Here is a 19,203-nt window from a genome sequence, read left to right on the forward strand (position 1 = left end):
GTGACGCCATTTTATATAATAAATGGTAAATACATTTTTATGAAGAACTGTATGACTCCACTTGGCTATGAAATACCCACATTTTTTAGGTTCTTTATTTTTTAATTACATTTTGTCCATTATTTTGCCGTGTAGTGGGAGAACAGAGGTACAATCTGTACAGTACGGAAAAGAGAAAGGCATCAAGGACAGAGTGTTTGCCAGGTAATTACCCATTCTTTCCTAGTTAGGCCAATTCAAAATCCATGCAACTGTTACATTTTTTTTGTCTTTATTTCAAACGTACTTGCAGCTGAGGCAATTCGTTGTTCTGTGCAGATCTCCCAGCAAGCCTCTGGCCAGGAAGCTGTTGGGAGGAACTGACTGGGAAACGGTGAGCAGGAACAGTCTATCAGATGAAAGACTGGAGACCCAGAGCCTGCCGACCCGCTCGCCACCTGGGACGCCCAATCAGTGAGTCCCAAATTTTGCCTGGAGACAACCATAGCTGGTATTCAATTTTTAATGTTTTAATATTACTGTGAAATGAATCCCATAACAGTGCTCATATACATGAGGAGCTCAATTAAAAAAGTGACACTTGTATAAATTAATTTAAGACATAATGAAATACTTTTCAAAATGGTAATTACTACCCACTTTCAGTGTCCAAAATAATTTTCTAAAATAATATAAGCAATAATATACTGTATATATAATATAATATGCAATATTGTAATGTATCATATGTAATATTCTCATTCTTTTAAATGGTGGATTTAGGGTTTTCTTTAGCTTTCAAGTATAATTGTGAAAAGAAATATTAAAAACTCTGAAATCGTTCACTAAGTATGCGTTACCCTTTTTGAATTGGAACTATTAAAAACTGTCCAGAATATTTTTATTTATTAAGATGCACCTGTAAGTTACAAATTAATTCCAGGAGACAATGTAAGAAGTTGCAAATGTTTGGACTGTTGTCCAATGCATGGACTTAATTTTTTTCCATTTCTTCTATATTCAAAGCGAGAGAATTTGCTCAATTGCAACCCATATGGCTGCATTCTGTACACTTGACAATGTTAATGAATTGTTTTGGGTGAAGATGTGAGTCTCAAGCTCTTGGTCTGTGTTTGTTAGAAATTCACTGTTTACACAAGAGGGCACGCGGCTACGCCCGTCGTCTGTCGGCCACCTGGTTGATCATGTGATACACACGTCGCCGAGCTTGCCCGTCTTCTCCAATCACAAGTCAGCCTCTTCCACGCAGGCCAACAGCATCAGCTTGGACTCCACCCCGTAAGTGTTATACCTGTCTGAGGACGTCAGGCCACTCATAGAAATCCCCCCTGCCCCAACACACTAACAACTGTCCACTTTAATGCTCATTTCGTAACTAACTTGGGGTTTCACAGCGACAGATTTCAATTTTACTTCCAATCTAAGAATAGGGGCCCCTGTAATTTTGTGGTCAAATTCAACTCATCTTTTGTTAGTGCCGCTCTGTCTGACGACACTGCTGACTTGACTTTTTTTTAATGTCTGCCTGTGTCTGTGGCCTCTCCCAACAGTTTACACCCTCTCCTTGTGACACTTAGCTGAGCCCTTTGGAAACACTAACCCATTGTAAAAACACACATAAAATGTGCTTACAGTGAGTGGGGAGGGTGGAGTGGGTTTGAAAAAAAATGGCCAGCATTGGAAATTGGCGGGTGTCTTTGGCATGTTTTATTGTGTTTGAACAACATTAACTGTCGAGCTGACTCACAGGAGCGGCACAGCTTTGGCAAGATTATTGAGACTGATCAATACACCCTTTTTTTGCGCTTCTGGAATCCACTATCTGCTCAGTGAACTACTTGATGAATGGTTACAGGTTAAAAAAAGCATAAACATGACAGTTACAAACTATTAATTAATCAGGTTGTCTTCTAAGATAGTATTTTTTTCAATCATGCAGCTAGCAGCATTGTTTTTATTTGCTGCACAAAGCAGCAAATATTTACCATGCTTCAGATATGTTCTTCACGTGCACACACAGACACACATGCGCACACACATGCCAAGTAGTTGTCTCATTCATTTGTTCCATTGCCAAAATGATGACATAATCACCTGCCTTCTCATCTTCAGGCAGCGCATATTTTCATTCTTGGATGATGCAAGTTTTCCCTTTTATCACTCACATTTGGGTGCTATATATGTATATATAGGTAGCACGGTGGATCAGCTGGTAAAGCGTTGGCCTCACAGTTTTGAGGTCCCGGGTTCAATCGCGGACCCACCTGTGTGGAGTTTGCATGTTCTCCCCGTGCCTGCGTGGGTTTTCTCTGGGCACTCTGGTTTCCTCCCACATTCCAAAAACATGCAACATTAACTGGAGATTCTATAATTGCCCATAGGTGTGATTGTTAGTGCGACTGTTGTCTGTCTCCATGTGCGCTGCGATTGGCTGGCAACCAGTTTAAGGTGTACCCCGCCTCCTGCCTGTTGACAGCTGGGGTAGGCTCCAGCACACCCCGCAACCCTTGTGACGATAAGCGGTGAAGAAAATGGATGGATGGATATGTATATATACCGTAATTCCCGGCCTACAGAGCGCAACTCATTATAAGCCTCACCCGGTACATTTGTAAAGGAAATACCATTTGGTAAATACATAGGCCGCAGCCGTGTAAAAGCCGCAAGTGCCCACATTGAAACTGACATTGAAACACAAGATATTTACAAAGATAGACGGTACACAGAGAGTTTAACAGTAGCACTGCCGCGGTAACGCTTTGCTGCTCTAACAGGTTTAAAACAGTTTAAAAAAAAAAAAAAAACATACTAGTAAAAATCACTCCGACATGGCAGTAACACACTAGCGCAGCGCAGCGCTAACAGAGCCGAACCGGTAAAAGTCACTTCCTCGGCACATACATTCGTTCTCACTCTTACCTTTTCCGCTCGAGTGCCCCCTTGCAGCCATTAGAAAAAAATGCACAAATTACCTTTACCACCGCATAAACTGCATGGTTGAAAGCGTGGGAAAAAAGTCCTTGCTTGTAGGCCGGAAATTACTGTATATATAAAACGCATACACAGATGCTAACAAATGTCTTTGGGAATATATGTTGTAAAATGGCATAATTAAAAAAAAAAAAAAATCTCGCTATGAAAAAGGCTGCCGTCAGTTTCTTTGTGTGTGTCGTGTTTGTTTTCTTTGATCAAAAAAGTAAAAGACAGGTTTTTCATGTGGACAAGGGCTTAATAGGTCTTAATAACTCTTAATACTCTGTTAACTTTGTAGGTTTGAATATAATTTTGCATCAGTCATCCAACTAATGAATCAAGAAGATGTGCCATCTTCTTTTAGGCCTGCTGTGCGCTGCTCTCTTCCTGACCTTTTTTAAGCCATAAGTGTGTCTGTGCACATGCAGGTGTGCGTTAAAGACACAAAGTGGTACCAGTAGCAGCAGTCAAAACAAAGACAATAATGTTTGACTGCTGCTCCCATCTCAAGGACACCGCTGCCCCTACCCCCAAGCCCACATACACACACACAGTGTGTGTGATGTCTGGCTTTTCGCCTTGCCATGTTGCTTTTGGAAACGTTACCTGATGACACGTCAGTCATTGTCCCGGTTTTGATCTTCGGGGTGTTTTCTTTGCACTTGAAAGCATATTTCGTTGAAGTGAATCCGCCGTGACAAAGACGAAGAAGTTATAAGGCTTCTCGGCCTCATGGGAGCTTTTTTTTTTTCTCGTGTTATCTTTTTGTGTTTAACCTTTTGTGTTTGCTTTTAATTGTTTGGGCTACATTTTACTGATGATGTGGATTTTTTTACATATTTTCTATCCATCATAAAGTGTTGTTCCCTTTTCTTGTTATTTTCCTTTCTGCAATGCCCAGTTCTCCTGATGGGATGGATGGCCAACCTCCGGCTCTTCCCCCCAAGCAGCTAAGCAGAAAAACCTTGAGCCAGATTATCCAGGCCCACTCACAGCAGAGCCTCCTGGACAACCACCTCAACGAGATGTACGATGTTCCTACCAACACTGACAAGACCACGGTCAGTCATGGGACTAAATATCATGCATATTATTCCTTTTTGGTTAATTTAAGATTCTAAATAGGGGAGAAATGTGAATCTCCCTAAACAGGATAAATAATAGAAAATGGATGAAAGGGGAAGCTTGTTTTTTTTTTTTTTTTGACTGGTTAAAAGACAGAAGTTATTCTTCTTGCTTGTTTTTTTTGTTTGATATCATTATTATATGGGTCAACAGCATCAGTATGAAGTGCTTTTGATATCCTTGTCAGAATCGGTCATCATGAAAATGTAGCACAATAATTGAACATTGAGATCAAACATTTATGTACGCAAAAGTACAATGCTAAGTCTTGGAAAACGTGTTTCCTTCATTTAAACCCTTTTATTTCATTGGGGTTAATTTATAAAAATGCGTTGGCGCTTTACCAATGTGCATTTCTAGGAGCATAACAAATTCTTAATACAATGAATGTTAAGTTCAGTGGTAAATGTCAACCCTATTGGATGAAATGGGGAAGTCTCAAAAGCACTTTATCGTGATATTGATACTTCAGGTTCTAAGAAAAAAGATTAATCTTGAATGGTATATGACTGGAGATGGTCAGCGTTTTAGAGACAAAATGTTCCTTTCCTTAACAATCTAAAATGTTACTCAAGGTAATGTGTTTTTGACTTGTTCTTTCAGCTAAATGGAGTTGTCCCTCATGATAATCTGGTCTTGATCAAGATGAGACCTGATGAACACGGACGTTTTGGCTTCAACGTTAAGGTAAAAAAAAAAAAAAAAAAAAAAAAGAAAAATTTATAACTGGTGACTCAAATTCTGTGAAAGGATTAACAAGGATGTTAAAAGTTAGAATTTCCTGTCTCCAGGGTGGAGCTGACCAAAAGATGCCAATCATAGTGTCCAGAGTTGCTCCTGGAACATCAGTAAGTGAAAATCTACTAATATACAGGCAGGACTTTCCCATTACACCCTTCAGCGTGGGATGATAAAACTCATAAAGCTCAAAATGCATCTTCAAAAATCTCCCAGTTGAGTGTTTTAATCTTTCCGTCACCACAACAGGCTGACTTGTGCGTGCCCCGTCTGAATGAAGGCGATCAGGTTGTCTTAATTAATGGGCGGGACATCTCGGACCACACGCACGATCAGGTCGTCATGTTTATCAAGGCTAGCTGTGAGAGCCACTCCGGAGAGCTCATCCTGTTGGTCAGGCCAAACGGTAAGATGTCGCTTTATTGATGCCACAACAGGGAGATTAATCGGTTACAGCCCTATCCTAACCCTATTTTGAAAATGTCTTATCTAGAAAATATCTCTAGAGCAAAGAAAATATCAGGGATGTGATATTGATTTATTTGATTTGTTTTGCTTTCATTTTAAGGGGTGCGCTGTATAGTTACTTGGTGGAATTGAATGTGTGATCAGGGTCATCTATCAAATGTAATGTTTTTTTGTCGCGCTCATTCTCATTAGTGCGAGAGGCGGGGGACACCCTGAATTGGTTGCCAGTCTATTAGCATCATCTACGTTGAAATTCTCTGTTTTGTGTATCATGTCCCTCCCAATGGATCTTTCCGACTGGTGATCTTGAGCTCCGCTCCCTTAGCTTACAGTTGCCATGTCCCACAAGCTTCCAAATGGCGCCTGAACAGAACAGGTTTGAAGTCGATTCTTTATCGCGTATTCCAGATAATATTGCGGTATGTTTTTTGGCAAATGAGTCAGACTCTTCCAAGAGAGTTATACAGGTCTCAACTATTTCACACAAGGATATGTACACAGAATTAAGATTTTGGACAGAGCAGGACGCAATGTCAAGAGTTACAGCGAAACGTTGGCGATCGATGCAAATAGGTTTGACGCCTCACAAACTTCATATTGAAATCCAACAGGATAAAATAGTGGAATCGTACTGTGCATGTAAAGCAGGGTGAGTACTTTTTACTTGGAAAGATCATGAGTTATATCATTGTAGTCTTGCCACGTGTACATTATGCAAATAACTGGGTGGATTCATTTGACTTGGCTCGTAATGGAAGCCAGTGCTCTGTCTTAAAAGTTTGATGTGATACAAATAGGCAAATAGACATTTCTCTTCCATGGCATCGCGGATTTACGTATCACTAACCCGAGTCTTCGTCATAAAACATGACACACTTCATTCAGCAAGTCAGTGATACACGAACAACGTGAAAGTTGTTCTCCTGTAATGTATAAAGCCCTGATAATAATTAAATCAAACTCAGAGAAGATACTTCTCCCTCACTTACCTTCAAACATACAGCCTTGTGTTTGTTGATATTGTTCACATTTAGTTGTACGTGCGGTACGTCTTCCGCGAGCCCTAATCCATCATAGACACTTCAACTGTGTTTTAGGCTTTGGAAAATGCATCAAGCGGGCCCCTTGTAACCGAGCAGGATATCTTTCATCAGGATTGCACATTCCCCAAGTGCATCTGAGGACCATTTTCTTCGTAACATTAACTTTTCCAAGCACACGCTTACGACAACCAGTATTGCTTGTGGGACAATACTGTGATAGGGGGCGTGTCAAGCCAGGGGTTAAGACAATGCGGCTATATGATTGGCTATTATTGTACGAGTGTTTGACAGGTTGGAAAGTTCCATTTCCAAGTCATTAGTTTCAAGCAAGTGACTCACATGGCTTTGAACAGTTAACAACATGAATATTAATCAGTGTACATATTTACCTCGGCCAAGGAAAATGATAACTGTGTCTTTTTATCGTTTTTCTTGAAAATATTGGCACCCAGAGGTGATAGTATTTTTAAGCAAAATTGTAGATTGAAGTCGTTCATTATACGTCAACTGATGTATCAGGACATGCATGACTTGTGATAGCGGACTCAAATATAAATTGACTCCCAACAAATTTACTTGTAATGGAGTAGTAATGGTTTGTTTAGTTTAATTTCCAACTTTATGTAAGGCTTCCCTACCTAGATGTAGAACAAGAGATTACATCTGTCCATGGCAATGAAGTCTTACTCATCTGATCTTTTGGTTTGAATGTCTGTTTAATCAATTGTCTTCATATATATTTGCATCTCTTTACTTGAATCAACTTCAGGGAATGTTTGAAGATGATGAATCAATGGAATTATTAGCATTAACTGGGTCAAAGGGGATGTATACCTTGTCATACATCAAAACATACATATTTAAATGTGTTAAAGATCCATTAGCTCCATTTGTATTGCTGACCTTTTAAATGTTGTCATCAACTTGATCATGACAGTATTTTGCCTCTGTCCTTGTACTGTGTACTGTACAGCTGTTGTTAGCTGTTTCCACACACTCAGCTCAATTAATTTATGGGTGTTTATTTTTAAGTTTATTTCCAGGGTGGATGAAATCATATGATGTACACCTGCAAAAAAATGGTGCAAAATTTTGAATTTTGTGGGAAATATTGCCAATTATGAGTATCAAAATTGTACATGTTGTATATACAAACCTTTTTTTTGTGACAGCACTCATTGAATTAAGCAATGGTTAACTCTGTGTAATTTTGTGAAGTTCTTAGGACAATTACACAAGTAAATACAAGAAAATGAATGTTGTATAAATCTTCCACCCTGGGAAAAATTATACTAATAAGTTAAAGCTACAAATTAATTTCTTTCATGCTCATGATGTGTGTGTGTGTGTGCTTATTTCTTTTGACAAATGTAGTATTGATGGATATAAACATTTCTTTTATCATACAGCCATCTATGATGTGGTGGAGGAGAAGGCGGACTCTGAACCAGATTTTCAGTACATCCCAGAGAAGTCCCCTCAGGACCCCACCCAGCTAGACCAGCATGCTTTGAGGGACTCTATGACTGCCCTGAAGGACGGTCTGAGCAGTGGGGCCATACTGGCACAGTTTGACGTGAGTCGAAATACACAAATAATTCTAACAGACACAGTAGTTTTATCAACTTTTTTTTGTGACTGGATGATCACTCAAGTGGCCTCAATTTGCTATTTTTTCTTACAGCAACTGTACAGGAAGAGGCCAGGGATGACCATGCTGTGTGCCAAATTACCTCAGAACGTTTCCAAAAATCGCTACAGAGACATCTCTCCCTGTATGTGATTGCCACAAAACATTTGGAACATACTGTATATTGTATTATGCATAACACCCTTACTGTAATTATTCACTGTACTTTGTTTTTTTTTCTCCTCTGTCTTGTCCTATTTTCTCCTGAAGATGATGCTACGCGGGTCATTCTGAAAAGCACGGATGACTACATCAATGCAAATTACATCAATGTGAGTTTTGCTTTTCCCTTAGTTTGCAGTAATTCCCATTTGTTTTGTTTAAAGTGTAATTGGATAGATAAAAGTTCATTATGTATTATAGCTTTCTCCAATCGTCTTTTTTTAAGCACCATATTTATCAAAACAAAGCCTCCATCAAGGCATGATCTTACAAGACGTATTTGATCAACATTACTTTAGCTCTCTGCATGCTGAAAACATAAATCCCAGATAAAAGTTGAAGTGAAAGTTGTTTCTCAATCCCTGTGTGTGCAGATGGAGATCCCTGCCTCCAGTCTCATAAACCGCTACATAGCTTGCCAGGGCCCTTTGCCCAACACCTGCCCAGACTTCTGGCAAATGACTTGGGAGCAAGGATCGTCGATGGTGGTCATGCTGACAACTCAAGTGGAACGGGGACGGGTATGTCAAGAATGTTCATTGAAAATCAACTTCTTTTTTCCCCCTTTCTTGATAGTGTAAGAATCACAGTTGTCGATCCTGAATATTTTTCTTTATACTTTTTAAAACTTAATTGTTTATCTAGTTGGGTACAAACTTGCATATATGACAACTTGGAATTATACCCTTTCAGCCCTTCAGACACAATTTGAGTAATCCAAAATTCAAATAGAAGCCATCAGGGTTCAATTGTTGACCTATTAACCGCTAATTGCTGGTTATTCAACATACAGTATGTCGATTATAAAATGAGGAAAATGTCTTCATTTTGAAGAAGTGAAAAAAGAATGTGCAGTATTTATGTGCAACAGGTCCCTTACTGTCATTGAGACTTGATACAGATTTACATTTAGAGCTTGGTCTTTACGTGTTTAAAAATTAAACATTTTGTAAGAGTGACCATGAACCCCATGTGACTATAACATTAATTTTCATAACTATATAACATATTATTTGATTCTCCAGCTGCGTATTGGTCAGATGCTCAACAATTGCATAAGCCAAGTCCATGTAGCCCCTTTATGATTCTATTTACAAAGTCCATCTTGTTGGTAACAGGTGAAGTGCCACCAGTACTGGCCCAATCCAGACAACAGCGCTCCCTATGGAGACTTCACTGTTACGTGCCACAACGAGGAGGGCAATTCAGCCTTCCTGGTCCGGGAAATGACGCTTATGCACTTACAGGTGAGCAATAGGCAGAGATGAAACCCATTGAAAAATGCCGTATTAGTGACCAAAATGTTATCAGTAGTCCCGTGATACTGCTAAAAATTGGGCTCAGATCCTCCTTCTAAATGCAGATTTGTTATTCATTGACATTGATTCTGAATTGTGAATTAAAGAAGTGCCGTAGATGCCAACTAAAACTTATCTCCTCAATAAGACCACTCATTTGCAGCAATCAGAACTGATTTGCAAACTATTTAGTCAACTGCAAAGAAAAAGTGTCCAGTTGCTTTGAGTCACCTCTTTTAAATGAATTTCCATGCATGCAAGACCCTGCAAATTTTCTGAAAATCAATTTTCAATTAAATAGTTGTTTACTGATGACTTCTCTGGTTGAATGGCAGTGCTATTTTATTTAACACACCGTTTTCAACAAATTGCCCAATTGCACAACCTTAAGCGCATGTACATCATGGATGCTTGATCGTCTTGGTTTTCTGAGAATCTACTGCACCTACTGGTAATTTGTTTGATATGTAGCGATTAAAAAAAATAAAATAAAATTAAAAAAAAAAAAAAAAATTAAAAAAAAAAAAAAAAATATATATATATATATATATATATACACTAAAAATGTGGATTCATCTGGTTAGTCAAATTGGACTGCTATTATTTTGAACACCACTATAAGTTTTTGAGCTTATGAACAAAGCAGAATGAGCTACTTTGCACGGCGGCATAAGAATGATGTCACTTTGCACATGACGCATGCCTCGTTTCAGCTGTACTTACTGCTTTTCATTTACATTTGTTTTATTGTTTGTTTATTTTTGTTGTCGTAATTGTTTTCCATCAAAGTAGTTCCTGTACTTATGACTTTATTTTTGCATTAGCGCGGTCTAGTGATAGACTACAACGTTCCGATTTCCATACAAATTCAGAAGAAGTTGTTACCTTTGGATCGAATCTCTGGCCTAAACTGAGGACCTTCTGTACTAATAATGTCTGGGACACTAAATATGGCAGCACAAGTCATTCATATCTGAAACAGTAATAATAAAACCCTGGTAATTTCTTCCTGGTTTATCGGTAAACCATTTCATTGAAAGCAGGATGTCGCATAAATGTGTAGGCACCCAATTAAAGAACAGGAGCGCTACAGTGGAAGATGACTAACAGCAGGGGAGATTAGAGAGGAAACATGGCGTGAGAGCGGGCGGCGTTTCGGGAAGAATGAGCAGCTGAGGGTCCAGAGGAGGTGTGTTGCCATAGTGAGCGATGTGGGCTGTTCTTTTTCTGGCTTCCTTTTGCTCCCGCATGTGGACCACGTATTGAGCGCTGGTTACCATGACAACCAAACCACCCCGAGTCAGTCAGATTCTTGTAAAAGAACAAAAACACAAGAGGAGTGAAGTTGTGAAATAAAAAGCAAAAAAGGGAAACAAGTTTTAGCTTTAGTTTGTTTCCAGTCATTGCGCATTCTTCAAAATTAGGGACTCTATCGTCCTTTGTCTTAGCTAGTGTAGATGAAACAATAATAACAGAGTTCTTTTTCCCGAGTCTATGTTTGGATGTGTATTTCTTTTTGTATTCCCATCTCCGTGTCCAGTTGACCTCCCTAACCTGTTCCCATGTAGCGTGGCCTTTAAAAGTGTATTACTTTAGAAACCAGCAATACTGTTTGACGGTTTCCGTAGGAACCATGTTGAGGCAACGCAAAACCTCTGCACTGATGCGGTGTTCACTGAAGTTACAGATGGAACAAAATGGGAATTTCACATCACAGTGATAATGATGAAAATCAACACATTATTGCACATGACTCTGCATAAAAGCAAGTATTTTATTTTTAATAGAAAATAAAGAAAATCAGGAACCCCATGCACTCTTTTGTTCTAATGTTCTAAGTGGCAAGGTACAACCTGGACTGGTTGCCAGTGGATACTCCTGCCCTGTATAGACAACCATTTGCACTCACAATTGCAACTTAGTATGAATTTATAGTCCTCAAGAAAGCTGGGGTGCCTTTTTTAAGAAATGCTGGAGAAAGCCGGATTACTGGAGAGGTGGGGGAGGGGGGGGCACGAAGAGAACATGCAAACTACACAAATGAGAACCCGACCTGAAATTAATAACTCAGAACTGTGAGGCAGATGTACCAACCATCTCTTAAAATTCCGTCCTGCTTCCATCCCAATTCCATCCAGGGCTGCTAAAGCATTGGCCTCATAGTTCTGAGGTGCCGGGTTCAATCCCGTCCCCGCCTGTGTGGAGTTTGTATGTTCTCCCATGCCTGCGTGGGTTTCCTCCAGGCACTCCAATATCCTCCCACGTCCCAAAAACATGCAACATTAATTGGACACTCTAAATTGCCCATAGGTGTGATTGTGAGTGCAGTTGTTTGTGTCTTTGTGCCCTGTGATTAGCTGGCAACCAGTTCAGGGTGTACCCCGGCTCCTGGGATAGTCTCCGGCACTCCCCGCGACCCTCGTGAGGATAAGCAGCAAATTAAATGGATGGATAGATAGATGGATGGATGAATATAGATTTCTTGTTACAGCGGATTTATTCATTTTTCTCAACCGTGAAGAAGACATGATGGGCCTATAGACTGCTATTATGTAATTCTCATGGTCAAATGTGAATAATTGATCATTGTGTGTTGTGATGTCCGAAGCACTTTCTTTGGGCGTCTTCTGTTAATATAAATATAAATTCTCAACCTCTTTAGATTTACCCACATAAATGGTATCAACCCTTCGGCATATATTCCTGGCACTTAAAATTTGACTACAAATAGCCATCATCAGATTTTCTTCTTTCTAATCGCTGCAAATTAGCTGTCTTATTCAGATAAGTTTTAGATGATGAATGAAAGAAAGTGTTTCCTGAAGTTGTATTCATTGTCGTTTACGTTTTCAGAGTGAGCAGCATAGAGAGCTGACCCAGATCCAGTACCTGGCGTGGCCCGACCACGGTGTCCCTGACGACTCCACCGACTTCTTGGACTTTGTGGCTTTGGTTCGGAGTAAAAGGACCGAGCAGGACCAGCCAATGGTGGTACACTGCAGGTATGAGATTGTTACAATGTCGAAAACAAGTGCAAGTGACACAAGATGTTGTTTTGGTTGTTGTTGTTGTTTCCCTCTCATCTCAAATCTCAAGCTCAAATCAGCACCGAAACACCAACTTTTTGAGATGAAGTCCAAACATACCACAAAAAACTCACCTGCATTAACTTTTGTCAACATGTCTTTAATCGGAGCAAAATTTCCATCTTATCAAAGACATGGTACGTTCTGCGTCACTTTTCTAAATTTACACTCCATGCTTCAGTTGACAATTCGGCTTTGTGCCAATGAGAGTACAATTTTAACACACGAACCAAAAAACTCAGATGAAATGCATTTTAAAAAATGTGATAGATGCTGTAAAGCTAAACTACAATAGAAGCATAAACCATTAAATCCATCCATCCATTTTCCATACTGCTTATCCTCAGTGGGGTCGTACCCGTGCTGACGACTGCTTGTCCGCCAATCGCAGGGGACATATAAACGAACAGCCATTTGCACTCACATGCACACATCTCAGGGCAATTTAGAAACTTCAATTAACCTATCGTGCATGTTTTTGAAATGTGGGAGGCAACCAGAATACCCACAGGAAACCCGTGCAGGCACAAACTCCACACTGGTGAGGCCAGTATTAAATCCAGGTCCTCAGAACTGTGAGGCAGATGCTCCAACCAGTCAACCACTGGGCTGCTAGACCATTAATTTCAAATTAACTATGCTACATTCAAATTCTTCCCATTATTAATTAAGATAAATGCAAAGCTGTAAGATGGAAAATTCTCAAATAAAAGGAGAACTGCAAAATTCTTGTAAACCAAACTGATGACAAATAAAACTGAAGAAACCTCTGGAAAACCTCTTAAATAACACATTACATCCACAAAGGATTTGATACCATAACTCACAATGGCTTGGTCAATAAATTGGCTCACGAGGCGTGTAACCTGGAATTGGCTCCAAAATTATTTAATAGAAGGGCAAACGTTTGTGAAGCTCGGCAAGTTTAACTTGAAACGCTCAAACATTGTATGTAGTGTCCCCCAGGGGTCAGTGTTGGACCCAAAATCCTTCCTCCGGTATACTGATAATTAATGTAATGTTCCCCAATTATTGTGCGTCCCTAACTGACTGTTGCACTAAATCAGAGTTGGGGACGTTGATCTACAGTCTAAAGGTCAAGTGTCATCCCTATAAACATTGCAAAATAGATATTGTAATGCAAAATACATATAACATAATTCACTTCAATGTCTATACGAAAAAATACATATGAGCGGAGAGAGCGTCATCCATGCATAAAGTTGCGGAAGTCTCTTTCGACGACATCCAAGTGGTGGCCATATTGGCTACATCTCCTGTCCGTGATGTCACGCCGGACATTCGGTATTGAAAACACGCTGTGGCCCCTACTATGGGAGACGAACACACCCCTTCAGACACGGAAGCTCCAAGTGAAGTTACCAGGAAAATATGACCCTATTGTTCCAAGCCATATTTAGATGATATGCGGATTACTTCTAACTAACAACAGACTCGCAGACAGTATGTATGAACCAGCCTGGCTGAAACCGTGGTTGTTCGCGAGGCACGGCTTTGCCGGCGGCACGTCCGCCCATCTACTATGAGACACGGAAGCTCTTTTCAAAGAAGAGAACATCTCACAATCGAGTGAAGTGTCTGGGGCAATATTACCCTATTGTTTCTAGCCACATTTAGATGATATGCGGATCACGGCCAAACCCGCTCCCCCCCCCTTCCTCGATCCACCTCTGCATGGCGGTGATAAAAACAACGGCGCCCACGAGCGACAGCAATGTCGCGGCCAAACTCCGCCCCCGTCCGATCCACGCGGTGGCTCATCATCGAGCCTGTCGACAAGGCCGGTGGCAATTCACAAGGAGGCCGTCCTTCAGCGGCTGCTGCGTGGAAGCCTTCCAGTGCGCACATGGACACATTTAGCACCCCTCATTTGCGGATTACGCCCCCCCACCCCAACTCTTGTTTTTTTTAATAGCTGTAAAAAAAACCTAACTGTCATTTGGAACCCACGAAGCTCTCGTCCTCTTGCACCCGTGCAATCCATTTTTCACGACGAACCGGGTCTCCTGGAAAAGTATGAAGAACGATTCCATCCTCCCGGGTATTCGAACAGTATCCAGCAATGCAACGAGCCGGCATTTTGGCTAACACGAGGGAACACCGAGCTACCTTCCCGCAGGTAAAACTAATAGAAGGAAACGAGTCCAATTGAGCGCGCTACTGCCTCCAAAGTCACTTCCTGCTTCTTGTCAAAAACAAATCCCTCGAGAGGATTTTCATGGCGGAAGTTACAAAAAGCCATATACGTCAAAATCATGTTTTGCAGTGAAAAACGGCTGCGTCCGTACCGGCTGCCGTTTTTTCATTAATAACATACTAAAAATCATCCATTTCATGACACTTGACCTTTAAATCCAGATTCCGTTTCACGTGTTGCTTTCCTCTCTCTTCCTCTTGCTTCCTCTCAGCGCTGGGATCGGTCGGACTGGTGTTCTGATCACTATGGAAACAGCGTTGTGTCTCATGGAGTCCGGCCAGCCAGTCTACCCTCTGGAAATCGTCCGGACCATGAGAGACCAGAGAGCCATGATGATCCAGACACCCGTAAGTCGAGCCACGTGTGGCCTTGTCAGTTTTACTTCTCCAACTGACTCAAATTCATCTGTCTAATGTGCAACAGAGTCAGTATCGGTTTGTGTGCGAGGCCATCCTGAAAGTCTACGAGGAGGGCCTGGTCCGTCCGCTGACGCCTGCAGTCTACCATCTCCGAGAGAAGGCGGACAGCGACCGGGATGAGGAGGAGAACGTCGAGGAGCGGGAAGACAAGACGGAAGTAGAGGAGGAGGAGGAGGAGGCGGCTGTGGCGGAGCTGCTGGAAGGAGGCCTGGACGACGAGGACGACGACGACGATGAAGAGGTGGAGGTGCTCGACGTGGGGGATGTGACGGAGGATGAGGTGGAGGAACCCAGCGTTGCCAGCGCCACCAGCGAGACCAGCATGAACCCCTACCCCTATCCTGACGACCCATGACACTTTTTCAGGGGATGCAGGAACAGGAGGAGAGAACAAGCGCACTGTTGCACTTTATGATCACATGAAAAAAATGGAAAGAACAAACAGACAGCAGACAGGAAACGCGTGGACAGGTTCCGATTGAAGAAGCAATCCTGCCCTGTTGATTAAGTACCAGTACCAGGCCGTTGTGTGTTCAGGGTGCACACAATTGATACTGAGTTGCTTTTGTGCCATAAGTACCAAGGGGATGGGCTGTCCCATGGATGGTAAGCTTCCCGCCTCCCCCCTCCCCTGTTTCCCGTTATCCTTGCGGGCGACTCTGCCAGACAGACCTGTCTCTATTATAATTTTTTTTTAAATGTCTTTTTAGCTGATACAGAGATAAACCTTTATATTTTGTCCCTCCCGAAAGAGTATTTATTGTTTTAGTTTGTGTCAAACCCTCTCAACCGAACAAAACGGAGTCGTATGTTTGCACCAGTCTAGAACGTCAACGCTTTACCGGTTCCACTTTTGAAGTAGTAAAGTAGTCTTGAGTACGCTTAACTGCTTCGTTAATTCTTCTTTAATTTATTGTTTTAATCTTTCTCGGTTTTCGCGTTTCAGGATGATGGGTGGAACGTTTCGAGTAAATTTTAGCGCGGTCACTTCAGTTCATTGCTTTGCTTTTTAACTTTTTATTTTTCCCAGCTGGCAGGTGCGCGGTTTCATGAAGAACAATACAGGTTTACAATTTTCATAATGTGTGAAGTGAGCAACCCTCCATGAATCGCTAGAAATTAATGCATATTAAATGGGTATTGCACCCCTTTTTTCACTGCTCTTTAAACTTTGTTGACATAAGCAACCCTCACTGGTTGGCGCAGGAATTTTTTCACACGTGTAAGGAAAAAAAATTCCGTACTGTTTGGTCTAATTTGCTAGTCGAAGTCCGACCTGTGGAGTTCGCCCAAAATGGCTGCCGGAAATGCAAATGTCTGACTTTTCTATTTTGAGCACGGGTCTTTCAGATGTTTTTGTGGCCTGTCACGATAGACGTGCTCCCCCAAATTTGTGCCGGGGGGGCCTTCACCCTAAAATACGTAGATGTTTACGAGGAGACACACACGGCAAGTCCCCCCATTGCTGCTCCCGTTGGGTGAGTCCATTCAGATATGAATCGGGGGGGGGAGACACAAACTGAAAATCCTCATGTAGTCACTCCCTTGGATTTTTTTAATTGGTACCACGCGTGTCACTTTTTTTGAGTTATATTTGAGGACATGAAGTTGTACGCCATCACTTTCTAGGTACTTGATTTTAAAAGCTAAGCGACGGGAGTTGAGTATTCATCGGCCCGAGTGATCAAGTCCAACGTGGGCTTTTAATTTATTTCACGTCATGTTTTTATGTACTTTTGTTATCAATATATATGATTTACCATTGCTCACCCTCAACTGCGTGGCGTGTAACGTTTCGTCGCGTTCTTTGACAACTGGATGCATTTCGTTTGGAAGTTAAACTTTTTTTTTCAGTCCTTCTTGACAGTTGCATCTCAATAAGTTAAAATTTGTGGAAACCGTAATTTATTTCAGTAGAAGATTGGAAAAATTAATACTTGTACTTCGCTACACACCGTGTGAAATATTCCATGATTTTCTTTTTCAAATTATAATGCTTATAAATAAGGGACGGCACGGTGGGCTCAGCTGGTAAAGTGTTGGCCTCGCAGTTCTGAGGTCCCGGGTTCCATCCTGGCTCCGCCTGTGTGGAGTTTGCTTGTTCTCCCCGTGCCTGCGTGGGTTTTCTCCGGGCACTCCGGTTTCCTCCCACATCCCTAAAACATGCAACATTAATTGGACACTCTAAATTGCCCCGAGGTGTGATTGTGAGTGCGACTGTCTCGATGTGCCCTGCGATTGGCTGGCAACCGGTTCAGGGTGTACCCTGCCTCCTGCCCGTTGACAGCTGGGATAGGCTCCTGTGCTTCCCAGGAAAATGGATGGATGGATAAATACGGGATATGGACCAAGGTCTACTGCAAATAGTGAAAATTTGCAAGTAATTGACACCCCTTCTAATGCCACAAGATGGCACCAAAGCACTACTTTTTGCTTAAGTTATGCTCCACAAATGCACTTGAACAAAGTTCTTTCACAGTAAGGTGCACCAGAGCACTACTTTTGTTCTATTAAACCTCCACAACTCACTTCAACATAAATTCTTTGACAACAATATCTCACAAGTTGGCCCCAAGGCACTACTTTGGTCGAAATGAAGTTCTGTAACTCACTTCAATATAGTTCCTCGGCACAAAGATGCCATGAGATGGCAGCAACTACGTGACTTTTTCAGCGAATGGCGATATGTTTCCCACAAAAATCAGCAAATGCTGAGCCGGAAATATCCAGGATTCCGGTGTATAATATTCACCATCTCAAGAAAATAGAATATTACGCAGGAAACTATTTCTTTTTTACCAAAGAAATGACTTTATAATTGGCTTTCTGAAAAGTAATTACCTTTGCATCCTTATTTGAATGAGTCTATGTCACATGAATTTAACTTTTTTTTAAGTAAATGACCTTTTCCACCACTCTAAGTCATTGAGATGAACTTGTATAACGTTAGAATTTTTGGAACCGTCTCTGTTCTTAGCCTGCTTGTCTCTTAACTGGAATGAAACATGTTTGCCATCAAAAAAAAAAAAAAAGCTTTTTTATGTTTAACATTTTTTTTTGTCTGTTCTGAGCAGCCGGGCCCAATGTTCAAAGTGTGCTTATCTCGCCCTTTTGTCCCAAGTCGTTGATAATTTGTCACCTATCAAGAAAGTTTGTTCATATCCAGAACTCATATGGACATCTCGTCCCTAATTCTCATGTGTGGTCTATTGGAAAAGTGGAACTTTGTTTTTTTTTTGTTTTTTTTTCTTACCCCCGCTGACAATACATCCTGAAGCTTGTTTTTAAAAGAACAACACTAGCAGAGTTGGTCGTTTTTTAAAAAAAATTATTTAGTTAAAAAAACGACACTTTTTAACATCAGCAAGACAAATAAGAACAAAACCTTTGCCGGGACGCCATTTTACTAAGAAAATAAAACCACTTGTCTCAAAAGATAGCATGTGTGCACCTGTACAAAACATCCAGCAAGCAATTATATCATTGAAAGAATTTGTAAAGGACCCATAATTGGTGCGTTTGGGGTACTGATTTATGGTACTGTAGTTTTAGAAGAGCTCCAGAATGCAAAGGGTCTGCTTTAGCTGTATTTTCTTTTTTGTAAACCTGTTGTAGAGAGCTGGGAGAACGACGTCACTTTGTAGAATGCTGAGTGGCAAGTAGTGCTACTGAAAAGAAAAAAAAGAAAAAAAAACGTTCATTTTTTTGTGTGTTTAGGATTTATTTTCGTTTGTTTTTAAAAGTAAGATGGGGGCAGGGGGGGGGGGCTTCAAACTACACAGTGCCACTTGTTAATTTTGTGTAAATAATGCTAGATCTTGTAAATACAATGCTGTATATATATAAAAAAAAAAATCTTTAAAATAAAAGGGAAAATCAGTTGTGAGCAGAAGTATTTTGTTGTTTTCCTCCGGATGATTCAAATGTTACACGACTGATGTGCATTTCGAGGCGTCTTGAATTGACCCGACGCGATCTATACC

At 41.0% G+C, this 19,203-nt stretch overlaps 1 protein-coding gene across 3 annotated transcripts in view; it reads left to right on the forward strand.

Annotated features, from left to right (window-relative positions):
- ptpn4a (protein tyrosine phosphatase non-receptor type 4a) overlaps positions 1 to 19,203 on the forward strand; it is a 72,553-nt gene extending 53,350 nt beyond the window's left edge. For all 3 annotated transcript variants that reach the window (XM_061841584.1, XM_061841585.1, XM_061841586.1), the window contains exons 13-27: positions 136 to 204; positions 319 to 453; positions 1,120 to 1,278; positions 3,875 to 4,034; positions 4,702 to 4,785; positions 4,890 to 4,946; positions 5,086 to 5,242; positions 7,757 to 7,923; positions 8,032 to 8,122; positions 8,248 to 8,309; positions 8,574 to 8,720; positions 9,318 to 9,446; positions 12,351 to 12,499; positions 15,013 to 15,148; positions 15,225 to 19,203. In XM_061841584.1, coding sequence (XP_061697568.1) covers positions 136 to 204; positions 319 to 453; positions 1,120 to 1,278; positions 3,875 to 4,034; positions 4,702 to 4,785; positions 4,890 to 4,946; positions 5,086 to 5,242; positions 7,757 to 7,923; positions 8,032 to 8,122; positions 8,248 to 8,309; positions 8,574 to 8,720; positions 9,318 to 9,446; positions 12,351 to 12,499; positions 15,013 to 15,148; positions 15,225 to 15,575 — 2,053 coding nt within the window. In that variant the 3' untranslated portion in view covers positions 15,576 to 19,203. The remainder of the gene's footprint in view (positions 1 to 135; positions 205 to 318; positions 454 to 1,119; positions 1,279 to 3,874; positions 4,035 to 4,701; positions 4,786 to 4,889; positions 4,947 to 5,085; positions 5,243 to 7,756; positions 7,924 to 8,031; positions 8,123 to 8,247; positions 8,310 to 8,573; positions 8,721 to 9,317; positions 9,447 to 12,350; positions 12,500 to 15,012; positions 15,149 to 15,224) is intronic.

Source organism: Syngnathoides biaculeatus, chromosome 14 (assembly GCF_019802595.1).
Source record: "Syngnathoides biaculeatus isolate LvHL_M chromosome 14, ASM1980259v1, whole genome shotgun sequence".
NCBI classification, from domain to species: Eukaryota; Metazoa; Chordata; class Actinopteri; order Syngnathiformes; family Syngnathidae; genus Syngnathoides; species Syngnathoides biaculeatus.